The sequence below is a fragment of the Rhagoletis pomonella genome, unplaced genomic scaffold, assembly GCF_013731165.1.
Source record: "Rhagoletis pomonella isolate Grant_MI unplaced genomic scaffold, Rhpom_1.0 Rhpom_scaffold_00001, whole genome shotgun sequence".
Taxonomy (NCBI): Eukaryota; Metazoa; Arthropoda; class Insecta; order Diptera; family Tephritidae; genus Rhagoletis; species Rhagoletis pomonella.
In genome coordinates this window covers 110,443,140-110,461,868 of record NW_023458555.1, presented here as the reverse complement: position 1 = coordinate 110,461,868, position 18,729 = coordinate 110,443,140, and the positions used below count along the sequence as shown (strand labels likewise).

General features: G+C 40.6%; 1 protein-coding gene across 1 annotated transcript in view; it reads right to left on the bottom strand.

Annotated features, from left to right (window-relative positions):
* Positions 1-1,508: 1,508 nt before the first annotated feature.
* The window catches only part of LOC118749675 (peroxidase), a gene marked incomplete at its 3' end in the record, with an annotated part of 645,092 nt that continues 627,871 nt past the window's right edge, over positions 1,509-18,729 (bottom strand). Inside the window, 4 exon segments of the mRNA XM_036484477.1 lie at positions 1,509-1,656; positions 1,719-2,332; positions 2,419-2,606; positions 2,667-2,838. Coding sequence (XP_036340370.1) covers positions 1,509-1,656; positions 1,719-2,332; positions 2,419-2,606; positions 2,667-2,838 — 1,122 coding nt within the window.

Sequence of the window (18,729 nt, the reverse complement as noted above, 5' to 3'; positions counted from 1 at the left end):
AATGATAACAAATATAAATATAAGGCAAGGAGGAATTATTATAAATAATTTTATTTTAAGCCAGATTTAACCAATCGATCACTGTATTTTTCAACAAATAAAAATATTTCGTGTTATATGTTGTTTTCTTCAAAATCTTTGAAAACAAAGAAACATACGGTCACCTTTGGCATGTACTGCCGCCATTGCCCAGCAGAGCGATAGAAATAAATCTATCGCCACGAAACGCCGCCGAGCAAACTTCTCATTTCGCTTTGGCTGTGTTGAATTTCATATGGCGGCGGGTGTTCTAATTTTGACAACGGGATCTCCGCTGTGATGAGTTCGCCGTTCGCCGGCATTGTTTTTCCACGGTAAGCAAGGCGAATTTATACAAAGTGGTGTTCGAGGCAAATCTATACAAGGTGGTATTCTCGGATCCGCTGATTTCACGGCGAATTTGTACCTTTTGTCAAAATGATGTGTTTGTTGTAATTTTACAGTGTACTGATTGTCAATGCGCGTATAATTTGTTGTTGTAATTTTATTTTTTTTGTCTGTCAACACCACCTTGTACAAATTCGGCTTGGTGGTGGGTTGTAAACAAGGCGAATTCTTATTACACCAAACACATCATTTTGACATTCAGCAGTACCGCGGCGAAAATCTAAATTCGCCAGTAACACTACCTTGTATAAATTCGCCTTGACGGCAAGTGAGACTGTGTGCTTGCGCTCTTCGTATACGTGTGAAACACGCATGTGCTCAAAGAACGCTAAGTGCGCAATGGCCTGCTGACCACTGGTTTATGGTCTGATCATGCATACTTCGCATAACTTCGCATAAATTTCAAACTGTAATTCCGTATGTACTTTGTATGTATTTTGTGTGTGTTTCCATTACCCATAAATTAGCAGAACTTTTAAAAACTTAGCGATCTGTTGAGTTTAGATTTTGCTTCACATTTTCTTAAATTACATTTTTATTGCGCTGGTACAAATGGTTGTGCGAAGTTATGCGAAGTATGCATAATCAGACCTTTAGAGTGTAACGAACCTATATATAAGTACCAAGGCGAATTTATACCAGGTGGTGTTATTGGCGAATTTTGATTTTCGCCGCGGTACTTCTTAATGACAAAATGATGTGTTTGTTGTAACCAAGGCGAATTCATATTACAACAAACACATCATTTTGACATTAAGAAGTACTGCGGCGAAAATCTAAATTCGCTAGTAACACCACTTGGTATAAATTCGCCTTGATTAGTACCTTTCTTTATAGTCTATGCAAGAGAATTGAATTAGACCAAACTGACATTTTACAGAAGTAGAAAACTTTTCAAATTAATTTAGCAAATGGTTACAGCGCTATTCGTATAGTTTAGGATTTGGTTTTTGTAAGCAGGTGCATCTTAGAGCAACTTATAATAACTTAGAACTTATAAGTATATAAAAAATTACAAAAAGGGTCTGCTGTATTGACGAAAATGTTATGTTCTTTTGTGTCTTACAGTTAACGTTACTTACACTGTCATCATATATAGTATCCAGTTTCATAGCAGGTTGATTTAAAATGGATTCGATTAATGCATCGATTTTCTTGGACGTATATTCCAATTTAGGTTTGTATGTTTGATCAATCAATGATATTACATTTTCGCTGGGAAGGATATTTCTGTAAAAAAATAACCTCTATTGAGACTGAAATTTGATAATATCTATTATAAAAAAGCCTACCTAGTTAGACCAAATGAAGAGTTGGTTGTATTGTATTCCAGGCGCTTAGCTCCAGTTGAATTATTTAAGACATTCGGCAGCATCGAAATATAAAATCGTATGGCGGCGACAGCGAATTCATTTGAAACTCTGTCATCCTCTTCATGGGCCTTACTAAGGGATCCCTGCTTTATTTTCACCACAGTATCTTCACCCAATATAATAGGCAACCACTCGTCAAATACAATATTCCTATAGATGTGTATGTTGATTGCTTTTGCAGTTTGGAAAAGGTCCTCATCGTTCCATAGTGGATAGCTTGAAGCCAGATTTTTGGCTACTTGGTTATGGTTTCTCATAAACATTGTATAAATTACGATGGTAAGCGGATTATTGTTAACGCGGGAATCTCCCGCCATGAAACAGTGTCCGGTTTGATTGGAATAATTTTCAAAAGCACAGTAGTGGATCGCGTTGTCATTTATCTTAGGCAGTTTATCAGTGTAAATCTCTGATAGGCTACCATTTGCACTGCTTTTTATTTGACCCTTTTGCAATAAACGCATTTGCTTTTGTGCTTCATGTGTAAAACCATAAAGTTGTGAAAGGTCTAAACCGGATGTCGCTAGATTTAACTGCAATGTTAAGTTATTTTAATTAATATCTATGTATATACATATACAACTATGTATGTATGCATGCAAATTAAACTGAGCTTTACTTGTTCTATTGCACCGAATGTACATTTTGTACTGACAGCTACAGCGCTCCGCACATAATTCAAGCAATCGGCTTTGCCGTACAAAGATTCTCCACTGTTTATTATCAGAGGCGCACAAAAAGGATGACGATGTCGTGGACCCAGTTCAAAGTTATTTTTATTACAGCATTCAATATGGCTTCCATCCCCTACAAAATTAAATAATTTTACAAAGTTTTAATACGATGGTAACTTATATAGACACTTACCCATCGAAGTAACTACAGGTTTACTGAGATCATGCTCAATAAATTGTGCCCACTGTACCACTGCTAAATTTCTTTCTCGATCCTCCAACTTTTGTTTGTTCTTATTGAAACTCAGACAGTGCATTTTTTTACTCAACGACATTGGCAATATCAGCTCATCACCGGTGAACATCTATTTAAAAAAATTATAAAATTATGCGAGTTATGTATATGGGTCGATATATTTAAAATCGTACGGAATTCTGAAATTAACTTTTTAAGAAGACATTAAGATTTATTGTTGAGTATACATGTAGATGTTAAGCGCACGGTATGGCAACACTGATAGTTGTCATTTACGTATCTATGCACTGAAATTCGTAGTTAGCATTAAGGTTACTTCCTGTTTGAAATAAAGAACATTCCTTCTTCTTTGCTGAACCTTCGGCTATAAAACATCACATTGCCGGCGAGGATGGCATTTCTTATTTGGGATTTTAACTCACAGAATATGGTCTAGCTAGGAACCAAGACCGCACCAAGAATGTGCTCAACGCACCAAAACCAAAAAACATTTCAGAACTTCGAGCTTTCATTGGAATGGTAAATTATCATTCAAAGTTCATCTCAAATTTCGCTCAGAAAATGTCTCCTTTGTATAATTTACTGAAAAAAGACGTTGAATTTAAATGGAATTCTCAATGTCAAAAAGCATTTGAAATAATGAAATCAAAGATTTGCTCTGATAAAGTTTTAGTTCATTTTAATCAGGAACTACCAATAGTTCTATCCACCGATGCATGCAACACAGCAATCGCTGGTGTCTTGTCTCATAAATATGAAGACGGAACAATGAGACCAATCGCTTATGTCTCTAGAGCAGAGGTTCCCAAACTTTTTTTCTCGTAGACCCCTTTCAAAAATTTACTGGTTTCGGTGGACCCTGTGCTGATATATTTCTAAATATTCCCAAAGCTCGTAAAAAAATTATATGTGAAAATTAGATCTAACAATGTAAATTTGCTTCGCGGGTGAATTCAAAAACTAAACTCAGAGTGGCCAAAATAAAAGTAAAATATTTTCTTGCGTTCTGTTTATAAAAATAATGTGATTACACACTTGTAGGTTTAGAGTTCGTAAATACATCAAAATACACTCTCGCTCGGAAGAGCTATACTTTTTAAGAGCACTGCGAGTGCTAGCGTTATTTACATTATCTTCACCATAAACTCATCAAATGTTCTGCTCACTCATGACTTTGCACGAGGAGTATATGTAAAATAGTTTATTTGTCTTAATGGCGTCATTTTTATTTTTATCGCACCGAGTTTTAAAGTGAGGCGAAAAATATTTATCACATTTTTAAAACACAAAACTTAAAACATCAAAACGGCTAAACACACACCAAAATTTTAATTCAGAGATTCACAATAGAGAAAAGAACGAGTTTAATAAAATCGATGGCAAACAACCAAGCAAGCAAGAAGCAAAAAAGTGTTCGGCCGTCTTATTTTCTTCAAGGCAAGATGGGCAAATGAACTTGTCATTTACGCCTAACACAGTCACGTGTTTGTGCCACGTGAAGAGACCAGTCAGCAGTCCAGCAAGTTGTCTGCAATGTCGTCTGCTCAGTGAGAGCAAAGAATTAGATAAGCCTTGTGAGATTGAAGGCAACCTGAGTTTTGCCTACCTGATACCCTCGATGCCTCTCAGTCATTTCTGAGCGAAGTATTCACCAAGTTTCTGATGGTGGCTTCGATTGCCGAAGGTGGGAGTGCTAAAACTTGTTGCAGACCGAGGAATGCCTGGTCTGAGCCAACTCTGGCCAAATTATCATATGTCTCATAATCAGGTACTCCATAGTGACCTGGCACCCAGAGTAAAACCACCTAGTTATGTTTACCATCATATTTTAGTCGAGACTTGCATTGCCGAACTAGTTTGCAAGTACATACTTAAATAGAGGGCTGGTCAATGCCTTAAGTGCAGCTTGGTTGTCACAGGAGTCACGTAAACTCCTTCGCCTCCACCTATGTACCATCACGTAGTCCATGGCTTTGAGTATTGCAATTACCTCATCCTGGAAGACCGAAGCATATTCCCCTACAGAAAATTGAAGCTTACCTCCATTAACCTCGAAAAAGACTCCAGATCATGACCCAGAGTCTCTTTTGGAGCCATCAGTGAAGATTCGACAATGTGTGAGTCCGGTCTCAGCCATGGAATCAAACCAGCATTCAGTCTCAGGGAACTAACATTATAGAATCTCTTCAACAAAGGTAATGGTGGCGTACTATCCTGTAGCATTGAAAAGGCACAAGTACTTAAATCTCTGCCGCCATCAATTTTCGCCGCGCCCCACTCATTGTCCTACCAGCATCCGGTTATTTTTAGTCTGCAGGTGGCCTTTAAGGCTTCCCACGTATGAAAACACAAAGTGAGGGTAAGTGCAGCAGTGCGTCAAGAGCACTTTGCACCACTCAAAAAAATTAAAGTTAAATAAAGAGGCTATCAAGCAACCATTTCGGATCTTTACATCGAATCCAGATAAATTTTCGTGGACCCCCATTTACAACTCATGGACCCCCAAATTTTTTCACGTCACCTGGTCCACTTTGGGAATCACAGCTGTAGAGCATTAAATAATGTTGAAATGAATTATAGCACTATTGAGAAGGAAGTATTAGCTATAATTTTCAGCGTGATCAAATTAAAACAGTATTTACTGGGTATATATTTTACACTTCAAACTGATCATAGACCATTGCTCGCTATTTTCGGTGATCGGTGATTCATTTTATCGGGGTTCAATTATACCATCGCGTATATTAAAGGTACTCTAAATAGTGCGGATAGTTTATCACGTATAGGCCAAATTGAAAACACGGACACAAAGCTTGAAAGCACATACATCAATTATGTGGACTTTGTGAATTCCCTTCAGTTAGATTTTTCAACAATAGCAAAGTACACACGTCGTGATGCGATTCTATCGAAGGTCTCAGATTCCATTTTGAATGGCACAGTTTTTAAATTAAATGGTACTGAATTTCATGCATTCAAAATGAAAGCATCTGAACTGACTGCTGAATCGGGATGCATTTTATGGGGTTACCGTACGGTTACTCCGAGCAAATTACAAGCAAGTGTGTTACATAACTACATAAATCCCATTTAGGTATAGCCAAAACCAAATCATTGGCTAGATGGTACGTCTAGATATCGAAAAGTTGATAAAGAGTTGCGAACCATGTCTAAAATACCAGGCTAATCCTGCACCCAAAAAAAAACTTCTCTTAATTGAAGAAAAACAGCTATCAAAATGAAGAAAAATGGGAACGAATCAGCTCTAGAGGAGTTTATCCTCTTATCATGCCCAACATTTCTTCAAAATGATAGATTACATCCACGGTTCCATATTTTCTTGTACGTTTTTACACATTCCAAAGAAAAATTACGCATTCGGGAGAATTTTTTACTCATTCGGAAGAATTTTCTACCTTAAAGTAAGGAAAGTTTTTCTTTGATCCAGAGATGAATTTTTGGTTCAGTGTGAGAAAAGTTTTTTAATTCCCTGGACACCAACAGATTCAGCATGGAAACGTATTCACACGGATTTTGCAGATCCTGTTCATGGGTATCACTTATTTTTAGTCATTGATTCTTTTTCGAAGTTTCCGGAAGTTTACAAATCTAAGGTCATAACAACTTCTTTCACGATAAATAAATTACGAGAAGTTTTCAGTCGCTTTGGTTTGTGTGATGTATTGGTGAGTGACAACGGAAGGCAATTTACTTCTGTGGCATTAAACTAAGCCTCACTGCACTAGGTCAGCCGTCCACTAACGGACGAGCAGAAAATTTTATGAAAACAACAAAAAAATATCTTGTAGCAACTTTAGAACGAAATGACGTATATAATTTTTATGTAATTTTACAGCGATTCGTTTTTGATTATCGAATTTGAAAACATTGCACAACCAATGAATCTCCATCAAAACTTTTGCTTAATCGCGAACTAAAATCTCGATTTAGTCTAATGAAACCACCAACCACCAAAGATATCATTGAGTCAATGCAAAGAAATGCAATTAAAAATTTTAAAGGCAGACGTAATGTGGATTTTTCTGTTGGGCAGAACGTTTATGTTCGAGACTACAAAAATCCAAATAAATCAGTGTGGTCTCCTGCTGTAATAAAAAAGAAATTAGGCCCAAGAAATTATACATGCATTAAGAGACATTTAGATCAAATTATCAATCCGATAGTGATACTGAAACATTTTCTGAGGAACCTTTCGGAGAAACGAGTAGGGCGCCGGGACCAACAGCTATCGTGAAGGTTGATGAGCCGCTGGTTAAGATCAATAACTCCGCAGTAGAGGATAATGTATACGAAGATGCAAGCGATTCCATTTCAAATGTTATTCAAAGACCTAAAACAAGGCAAACAGTTGCAAGAGCTAAAGAGAAAATCAATGAACACATTGCTCTTCAACAAGCTAACAAAAATGGTAATCAGAACAATTGAAGTCGTTACTTTTTCGAAACTATGAAATTGAAATAATAATCATAAAATATTCATATGCATAATTTTATTCAATTTAGATATCTGAAAATTAGTCTATATAGTTCGTAGTTTGTTTAAAATATTAACTTATAAGTACATACAATGAATTACAAAAATAGTATAACTCAATTTATGCAAATATGTATATAAATATCCTTAGGAGGGAGTTGTTGAGTATACATGTAGATGTTAAGCAGACAGTATGGCAACACTGCTAGTTGTAATTTACGTATCTATCAATGTACATTGAACATGTAGTATCAGTAGAGCAGCTGATTTGATTTATTTCAAATTATTTGGTCTCGAAAATTTCTCACAAAAATTCTGAATTGTTAAAATCCATTTGCATGTGAAACCTTTTTCCATACAAAACAAGCGATTGAATAGCAGCTTTTGGAACGTTCGCCCAACTCAGCAGCACAACCGCTGATTACTGGCCCTTGTAAAGGATGGATCAATGCTTCGAGAAGCAAACAAATTTACTAGGAAAGAAAGTTGCATCAATTTTTATTTTTTCCAATTTCAATTTTTTATTTTTTATAATTTTTTGTATTTCACATGGCACGCTTTGATTTAGAAGAAAAAATTCAGAACAGTTTTTGACACTTTCGATACCAGAAGCAACAACAAAATACACGCAAATGTTGTTTTTGCTCTACTGATACTACCTGTTTAATGTGCCTTGGTATCTATGCTCTGAAAGTCGTAATTAGCTTTAAGGTTATTTCCTGTTTAAAATAAAGAACATTCCTTCTTCTTTGCTAAACCTTCGACTATAAAACATCACATTTATTTTGGCACTTTCTCGGAAATTTAGTCGACACCTGTATCGGGAATTCATTAAAAACATTTTTTAATGACGATATTGATATGTTTATTTTGAAAGTGACATAAGATATTTCCACCTCTTCTGCTTAAATGGTTGGTTAATCCTAACTGAATTCTCCTATAAATTGATCTATAAATGACAAAAATTGTTTACCTTTGGCTGGTGAAGTTTACTGAATAGCAGATGCGTTCGGATACAGGAAGGTAAATTGTCACTGAAATCAAACGAACCGAAATGACTCATGACTTTTGAGTTTAGATGATTTACAGAACTTTGCTACATTAAAAAGTGGGTATCTACTACACCGAGGGAAATAATGCATAGTAAAAATGAATACTTTATATTTGATTATCGTTTAAAAATGTTCGAATTTAAAAATAATATTTTCATACAAAATTTATTACGCACGTATTTGACTGTTCACACCTGAGTATATATATGAGTGTACATACGCACCCCAAGCATGCAGAACGCCGCTCTGAGAGTGGTGACAACACACACATTCATACATAGTACATGTTTATCCATACAAATCGCGTGCTGTGGTGTTGATGGATATTCAACATTTGAAAACAAATTTATATGCCTGGGTGTAGCTAAGTGCGCAAAGACGCATGCCACAACTTGTTTATATCCAGAAATGGTCAGGGTTCGAATTCGACTGCAGGCAACATAACATGCAAGTTAAATATTTTTTTTTTAGTTTTTGTCTTGATTATTCACTTTACGGATGCTTTTTCAGAACGAACGCGGTCATTTTAATATTCGCGTAATTCAATTGAATATTTACCAATATACAGTACTTTCGTTGACGTTTATAATAACATCAATTACGTTTCTATTTGATTTTAATATTTTTTTCCCTCAGGGTATGCATATGGTACCCATTTTTGTTTATAGCCGAGCTAACCTTTGCACAAGGTTATTTTAAATTTGTTCACATAACGGTTGTATGCAACAGTCTAAAGGAATCGAGTTAGATATAGACATATGTATATACATTAAAATGATCAGAATGAAAAGATAAATTGATTGCTGTCTGTCTGATGTCGGTCTGTATGCCCGTCTATTCGTGGACACGATAGCTCGTGTAAAGCATGAGATATCTCAAAAAATTTGGTACAGAAGGTTTGCTCTTTATCCAAGGTAGGTTGGTATTGATGGACGAAATCGGAGATTAACCATGCTCACCTCCCATATAACTGCGGTTTCTAAAAGTGGAAAAACTTTGAGATTTTCGTAAATACTGAATCTAAATTGTTGAGAATTAGTATGTGAAGAAGAATTTCGGCATAAAATAATATCGATAGGAAATTTTTGGAAAAAATGCGCGGAAAGGCCCACTTATGAAGAATTTCTGTAACTCAGTATCCTCTTCACCAACCCTTTCCAACCTCGGTACGAACATATGTACATTAACCACGCCCGTCTCCCGTATAACATAATTTACTGAAATACGAAAACTGCGCTAAATTAGTAATTAAAAAAGCTACACCCCTCAAAATCGACGTTTTCAATAATCTTTTAGCAATATATCAGAATTTAGCACTTATGACTATATATGGGTAATTCGCAGACCGACTTATCATATCTACCAAACTCGGCACAGTTATTGTTCTTAAAAACGGCCCCAAGCTCAATAAAAATGGTTGAATATAATTGTTATAAGGCCATAAAATAACAAAAAACAAACAAAGTTGATATATACAATGACTCTTAACCCTTTCAATACTGCGGGGATATATAAGTCCCAGAGAATGTTCAAAAATTACTGGAGCGAAAAATATTCGCTTTAAAAGCGCTGGGATGGGATTAAACCGTAGGTTGTAGACAGTACTTCACAACACGTGCTTCGGTCAACATAACCTAACTAATTTGTACTTGGTATACGGTCATAAGTGTAAGAGTGTTCTTGGTGCATACACGTGTAAGCAATATTTTAAGTTTTTTCTACGTGTTTTAGTGAAAAATTTTTCTGTTTCTCATTACAAAAGGAAAAGGTAAATTGCATGTCACATTTACATATAAGTATAAATTGATCTGTATGCATATATACCTTGTTTTGTTGCATTGGGACCCAGCAGTTTTCTATCAAACGAATTTAGTTTTTGTTATTGAAATAATTTTAGGATGAATCGACCACTGACTAACGAAGAAATTGAGGACGAGCTTGATAATTCATCTGATATGGAGGTGGATCCTTTCCATGACAGTGACGATAGCCGTGACACAGATTATAAAGTCTCTGATGCCTCCATATCTTCTGAAGTAGATAGCACGGATTCCTCAGATAATGAAGATATCCAGATGCTTGAAAATGTACAAACGGTAAACGTTACGAGTTCAAACGTTGCTTTGTGTTTCGACCGTTTTTTCACTTCAACACGTCTACTTGACACTATAAAATTTTCTGCTGTAGGAACGTTTATATCAAACCGTAAAAATACACCTAAGTTTCAAACTAAACTAAAAGAAAGAGGTGAATGTGAAATAGCAGTATGTGATGAAGGGATATTAGCAGTCAAGTGGAAAGACACAAAAGAAGTGCTTCTTATGAGCAACTGCCACAATGCCACAATTGATGCCACAGTTCGAAAAATGAAAGATGGTACTACTAAAAATATTGAATGTCCTGAAGCTATGATTTTCTACAACAAATATATGGGTGGCGTAGATCATGCAGATCAAATGATTACTTTATACGATTTAGATAGAAGAAGTGCGAAATGGTGGAAGAAAGTATTTTTTAGATTGCTAATGACCAGTGTTTATAATTCGTATATTTTGTATCAAGAAGTCACTCGCAAAAAAATTCCATTTATCGATTTCATAGTAAATTTAGCTGAAGAGTTGATTAGTCAAGGACGATCAGAATCTTTGTACAAACGAACCAGAAGACAAGGTAGGATTTCAAAGAATGTCAAAGTTTTCGAAAATGTTGGAGATCATCTTCCAGTTGAAAAAGGCGGTCGAAACAGATGCGTGAGATGCCACTCTAGGAAAATTTAAAAACGGACTAAAATCATTTGCCAACAATGTCAAGTAGCTTTATGTATTGATTGTTTTACACCATTCCATACATAATGTAACAGTTTCGATAAAAATAAATATTTTTTACTCTTGAATACCTAAATTTGTGTTCTGATTATTTACTGCTGGGATATATTTATCCCATAACTAAACTACTGCTGGGATATATGTGTCCCAAGGCATTTTTTCAAAAACTATATTTTCCAAAAATCTGAAATTATGTAAATATGTTCCTTTACTTATTTACAGCCCATTTAGTTCAATTATACAGAAATATCTTCACTGGCCAAAAGTCGTATTGAAAGGGTTCAGCATACAATTTATTTTTCATAAAATTTTAGGAAAATGGGCGTGACACCGCCCACTTATATCATATTTGCGTATCTCAAAAACTACTTGACCGGTCTCTACCAAATTTGATATACGCATTGAGCCTGGCCTCCTTAAACAACGTGTTGAAATGAAATTTTCAAAATTCAAAATGGCAAATGCAATATGGCGGTTTTTTAAATTATGGTTTGTATGAAACTTAATAGCTGGGAACTGATTACGAATTTAATTAGATTTCCAAATTCATATAATTATAAAAATAATTGAACTCAAGATATTGGAAAACTATTAAATATTTAATTATACACTAGGGAAGCAAAAATGTAACAGCTAAACGGCCAAACACTTAAACTTAATTTTGAGCTATAGATTGCGATACCGTTTTCAGAAAATCCGTACCGCGTCAAAGCTTTGAGATATTTAATGTAGCAAACGTTAATGAGCATTGATTTTTTTGTGTGAATTATGAGTATACTAGCCGACCTCGAATGTGTACATAAGTAAGTCCATACATTTACGCAATTGAAGAAAGCAGGTGACAGCCCTATTAAAAACAAATTAAGCCTTATTGCACACCTAAAGCCAAGCTCTTTCATTTTACATCTTATGTTTTTAATGCAACGAACGGTCTGGATCTTATAATTTTTGAGACAGGTGGAAATTCTATTAGAAAAACACTTTTTTGCACATTGTTATGTCGCTGGCTTTGGGGGTAAGGTGGCATGGTGTTAGGCATGCTTGCTAGCCCAGGCTTCGCTCGTCGGTTGGGAGGGCCTTTTCCATCCACCTTGCCTACAGCAGACATAATCAAAAAATGGAGTTCATGCCTATTTAGAAAACGCAAAGAATAAAGAGAAGAATAGCTAGAGTACCTATTTAGAGAAACCGTCCAGTCAGGCGGAGTCAGTTCCCACCCCCATCTGCATATACCTTTTAGCAGCCATGGGCCTCGTCCGTCGGTCTTTTGCAAGTTAAGTCATGGTCCTTACTTCCGTTCAGTCACTACACCGCTTTCACCTACATTGCACTCGCGCAACACCCACACCAACTTTCTAGACCATTTATCCTTCCATTACTCCACCAAAACTCCTCAAGTAAAACTAATCATTTTCATACCAGCATACATAGGAATTCAATATTTATTTACTTTGAAATACTTAATTATTTAACAATGATGTGTATTTACCTAACGACGTAGTGTATTTCAAAAAAAAACATAACTCTATCAAAGAATTCTTATCACCCTATATTCATAGGTTTACAAAAAATTCAATCGCCTGAAACGTAACGTGAATTCCATGTATATTTGTAAGTATATGTGTATATCTTTTTATGCTTAAGAAAAAAAAACAAAAGAGCATGGAATTCAAAAGCAAAAAAATATCATATAAATAAAACAAATACTCTCCCGAACTCCAAATCAATGAGCCACTCATATTTTCCACTGGGAGTTAGCTTCAGTTAGTCATGGAAAAATATGCATGTTTATGATAATCACTATGATACCTTAGTAACTAGCACTCACCGATCTCCAACGATGTAGGCGCCTGCATCATGGTAGATGGGAAGCTGAAAGAAGAACGATATAAACATGCACAAGAAATTCCAGCGCCTAATCATTCAGACAACCTCCAATGAAATTTTCAAGAGTAGCGTTCATTTCAATCAAGCGTTCAACCGGGATGGAGCTCTTATTAACTTATTACAGCCGGTTCATAAAAAAAAAAATTTTTGTACTTAAAATGGGCATGAACTTACTCTACTAAGGACTAACAAAAAAGCTTATCTGTGAATACAACTGGTTTGAAATTAATTCTCTTGAAAGGTGAGCAAAAAAAAAATCCAACAAAAAATAAATTTACAAGCAAAAATCTGGTAGTACAAGTGTATATCCAATTTCGTTTACTACTAACTATATATGTGTAATGGTAATCCACCCTCCCAAAACTAACAACTAAAGGAAATTATTTAAAAAAACCAGAATCCACGTGTAATCTGCTTTAAAAATTCAATTTGACACATGCAAAATTTACCTTAAAAACCACAAAGCTTGATCCAAACAGAAATGCATAAGAGAACAAAAAAAAAGGTGTCAAAAACATGAAATATATGTGCATAACTTTGCAGGCTCTAGTATGTACGCATGGTCTAGTAAATAGGAAGATCAGATGGTAGAAACAGATACATACATATGTATGCGCTGGAAACTAATGTACAGAGAGCAGGTGAACTTTGCGTGTGGAAGTTCCAACAACGATTCTTCCCCCATATGTATGAACTCTCCGCTCTCCCGTATCTTCTTCCCCTCTTCCTTATTTATTTGTGCACCCTCGCGAGGGCAGGCACCTTGCAGTTGGTGCGGGGGCTTAGCTGAATCGCCAACCGGTCTTCTTCTAGTCTGAGGTAACGCGGATGCGGCAGCCTCCGCGCTACCTTCCCTCCAGATTTAGGTCGCTGGAGAACAGTGACCAAGAACTGCCACCTCCTAATCCAGGGTGTTAAGCGACACCGTGCCTATTGGACGGTTTGCAGCCAGGAGGGAATTAACCGGCTGTATTAGAACGGCGCCTTTCCGACACCGGGCCGCATTGGGGAGTAACGGTGGCCTTACCGCGACATGGGGCGCTGGCGCGGGGACTTTGAAGATCCCCTTCAAAACCTTAGACTGCTGAGCTCGCCTCGTCGAGCAGGCGGTCGTACGAAAAAGATGATCACAACAACAAACAAAAAACAACAAAAAAACCAGAAAACCAAAGCAACAACAGCAACAACAACAACATCTACCAGAGCACCCGCGCCACCAGCGGCGGTGGGCATAACGGCATCAGCTGTAACAATAGTAAAAGCTACAGGTACACCAGCAACGCCAAGCAGCAGCACGCTAGAAGGCTCTAAGAGCGCCAAGCGCAAGAGCAGCTTCTTGGACAAGCTGACAGCAGAGGAAGCATCGCTGTTCATTGAGCATGCGAGGGATGACGAACGTCCAGGCACCAGTGCAGAGGCGTCCTGTAGCAAGGCACGGGGCAAAAAAGGTACTTTCGCAAATCAAGATGTGTTAGATTTGTATGATTCATCTGCCGAGTTAGATCGGCCGCAACACCGGTCCGGCAGTTCTCTTTACAGGCACACAAGAACAGCGAGATCAGAAAGCAGCCACCGTACCGAGGGCAGTCACCGCTCCAATAGTCGGCATCGCTCAAGCAGCCGGCGCCGCTCTAAGAGTCGTCACCGCTCAAAGAGCCGGGAGCGCTCAAAGAGTCGGCGCCGCTCTGACAGCGGTCACCGGAAGGGGAAAGGTAGACACAGGTCCCCCAGCAGCAACGCCTCCGCCACATCTGACGAGTCTGGATGGCAGAATCAGAGGAGGAAGATAAACCGCAGGGCCAAACCTCCTCCGATGCCTCTGCCAGGTCAGCCAGGGGCTCTGGACGACCGACACCGCGAAGGTTTGAGCGGCTCCGGGGTCAAGTGGTACCTCCGGTACCTGGAACAGGGCAACCCCCAGTTGAGGCCAGAGCCATGGCCAGCGTTAGAATGGAGGTCGAGAACGAGCGTAGCAGCAAAGGCAACAAACCCGCACCTGCCGATAGGTGGGAGAGCGGGCCCAATAAACAGGCACACTTACCCGCGCCTGCTGCAAAGCAGAGAAGCCGGCCACAGCAACAACAGCAGCACAGACCCGCGCCCGCCGGATGGCGGGGAACCCCCTGGCCCTAACAAAGGGGACGCAGTGAAGAGAGGGAGCAACCAAATCACTCCGCCTGAGACACCTAGCACCAAACGGCAGCGGAATCAGCCACCTACTCCGACTTCATGGCCTAAGAGCCTGGCTGGGCCGGCCGGGCAGGGACAGGTGCAGGAGAGCGGCACTCAGCAGCCCAGCTACTCGGAGACCTTCAAAGGCATCCGGGTAGCGGTGCTACCGTGTGAGTACCCTGCTGCTGCCTTGAGCCCAGAGGACCTAACCAGGCTCCAAGATGCCATCATGGAAGAGGTATTCAAAGGTTGGTCGCACCCGCTGGTATTCTGCGGGTGTACTTCAGGTCCGGTATGCTTCTCGTTGATTGCAGGGACGAGAAAACAGCGACCTGGCTGGAGGAGAGGGCACCAGCACTTGAGGGCTGGAAGGGACCCGGGATGTGCACGAAGAGAGGGGACGATATCCCTCCTGTGCACAACATCACGGTGTTCCTCCAAGGAGCGCCGACAAATCTACCGAGTTTGCGCTGGGGCTACTAAAAGCGCAGAACGAGGGTATCCACACTTCTGCGTGAAAAGTAGTCTCCAGCACCTCTGAGGATAACGGGCTCAGGCTATTCCTAGGCATTGATGAGGAGTCCTACGTCAGTATAAAGAGGGCTGGCTTTAACCTGAACTATAGGTTCAGCTTCGTCACGGTGAGACCGTGGAGACAAAAGGCGACAGGCAGCAAGGAGTCGGAGACGCAGGAGACTCAAATCGACGCGGTCGCCGGTTCCTCTGCTGCCCAGACAGCCGAGTCGACCTCGGGCTTACCGGCGGAGCAGCCACTCCTTGCAGAAACATCAGCTCCTGCAAACACGCTCGGGCCTGCCGCTACCACCACCTCAGCGGAACACGTGCCCTCAATGCAGGAGCTGCTATCAGGTATGGACTTGAGGCGACTAGAGCTTGATGAGCGGAACGAGAGCGAACTATAGCTCTCCGACCTTGACGAGCTCCACCTATGAATCCCCGACACTTGGCAGTAGCCCAGTTCAACCTGCATGGCGCGGTGGCTGCTTCGGCGGTCATCACCAGCAGGTTTGCCACGGATGGCCTGGGCATCCTACTGATCCAAGAGCCGTGGATCTACAGAGGTCAGGTGAGGGGCCTCAACCATAAAATGAACAAGGTAATTTGGGACCTCTCCTGTGAGAGGCCCAGAGCGTGTGTAGTGCTTAAAGAAAATATTGATTACTTTTTCATTACAGAATTTTTAACACAGGTCCTAGTCGCAGTGCAGACGTCGCTGACCATTTGCGATAGCAACGTAGAGGTGGTGTTCGCTGCGGCCTACTTTCCGGGGGACAGCAGCTATGCCCCACCACTAGAGGTACAGAGGTTAGTGGAGTACTGCAGGAGGAAACGGCTCCATCTAATAGTGGGGTGCGATGCGAACGCCCATAATGTTGAATGGGGCAGCGCGGACACAAATCGCAGAGGTGAGTGTCTCTTAGAGTACATTTTAAGCGAGGAACTTAGCATCCACAATGTTGGCCAAACACCGACATTTGTCACGAGGGCTAGGAAAGAAGTACTGGACGTTACGCTCAGCAACAGATTGGCTAGTCCTCTGGTCACCCAATGGAGGGTCTCATCGGAACCTTCATTATCGGACCACAGGATTATCCAATTTGTGTTGGGAGCGGAGGCGAGAACAAACCAAGCAACTAGAAACCCCAGGAAAACTGACTGGGAGCGATACAGCGAAAATTTAAAATCAAACTTGACTGAAATACAATCCAAGAACAGGCACGTCGATCATATGAGGTTAGACAACACCGTTAACGAACTGAATGGCGCCATAATGGATGCCTTTCACTCCAGCTGCCCTGAGGCGAAACCAAAAGGGAAGGCTCAGCCCAGCTGGTGGTCTCGGGAGCTATCGGTGCTCAGAAAGCAGGTACGGAAACTTTTTAACAGGGCAAAGCGTACGGGGCTTTGGGCGGAGTATTCAGCCAGTTCAACTAATTATAGTATAGAGATCAGGAAGGCCAAACGGGGCAGCTTCAGGAAGTTCTGTGAGGACATCACATCGACTCCTGCAGCCGCTAGACTACATAAGGCCCTGGCGAGGGATCATACTGACACCAAACTATCAATCCGGCTAGCTAATGGTACCTACTCAGGGAACGAAAAAGAGAGGGCGCTTGCCCTGCTCTCGGCCCACTTCCCGAATGCCACTCCGACCACGAAGGAGGTACCATGCCAAAGAACTAGGCCATCCCCTGCAGACTGGAAGCTGGCTAGAAGACTAATCACCCACCGATCAGTCTGCTGGGCTTTGGACTCCTTTGATCGGTACAAATCCCCTGTGGTGGATGGCATCTGTCCAGTGTTGCTGAAGCAAGGTAAGGAGTTCCTACTGCCACACCTCGTCAACATCATGCGGGCGAGCTTAGCACTTGCCCATATCCCCGAGTCGTGGCAGAGAGCTCGGGTTATATTTATCCCGAAGATAGGTAAGAGAGACTACTCTCTCGCTAAGTCCTTCAGGCCGATAAGTCTTACCTCCTTTCTGCTAAAAGCAATGGAGAAGGTCATCGACCAAGAAATTAGAAACAACACCCTTAATGCAGCGCCTTTGCACCCCGACCAACATGCCTACAGAGTGGGCAGGTCCACGGACACTGCACTATACGCCCTGTCCACGGATATACAAGGTGCTCTTGAGTGTGGGGAGACAGTACTCTGTGCCTTCATCGACATTGAGGGGGCGTTTGACAACACCTCTCACAGTAGTGTCGACCGGGCGCTTGAAAAACGTAACGTACAGGCAACCATCCGTAGGTGGATAGTCAGGTTACTCAACACAAGGATAGCTGAAACCGACATCGGGGACGGCGTAGTACAGCTACAAACTACAAGAGGTTGCCCACAGGGAGGAGTTTTATCCCCTCTTCTGTGGAGCTTAGTTGTGGACGAACTTCTACAGATTTTCACTGACAATGGCATCCGCTGTCAAGGCTATGCGGATGACATTGTGATTATTGGCAGGAGGAAGTTCGTGAGCACTCTATGCGATATAGTTCAAAGGGGACTAAACCTTGCAAGAGGCTGGTGCTTGAGTATGGGCCTGAGCATCAACCCCTCCAAATCCGTTATCGTCCTCTTTTCTAGAAGAAGAACACTCCTAGATATGAGGAACATCACTTTGAATGGGGTCGCCGTCAACGTCGCCACCGAAGTCAAGTACCTAGGACTAACACTAGATTCCAGGCTTCTGTGGAAGGCGCATGTCGACGCGATCACATCCAAAGCCACGAGGGCACTAATGGTTTGCAAACGTCTGGCTGGGAAGTCCTGGGGCTGTAGTCCCAAGATCCTAAGATGGATGTATACTGTGATAGTTAGACCAATAGTTACTTATGGGGCAGTGGCGTGGGTATCGAGGACCACCCTTGCAACGGTGAGACAATCCCTCGCTAAGCTTCAACGTCTGGCGTGTGTATGCATTACGGGGGTAATGCGCACATGCCCGACGGCGGCGCTAGAGGTGATTCTGAAGCTCGAGCAACTGCACCTTACCATTGAACAGGCAGCAAAGCGAACTCTATTGAGCTTCGCAAGAGAAGGCTTTGGTAG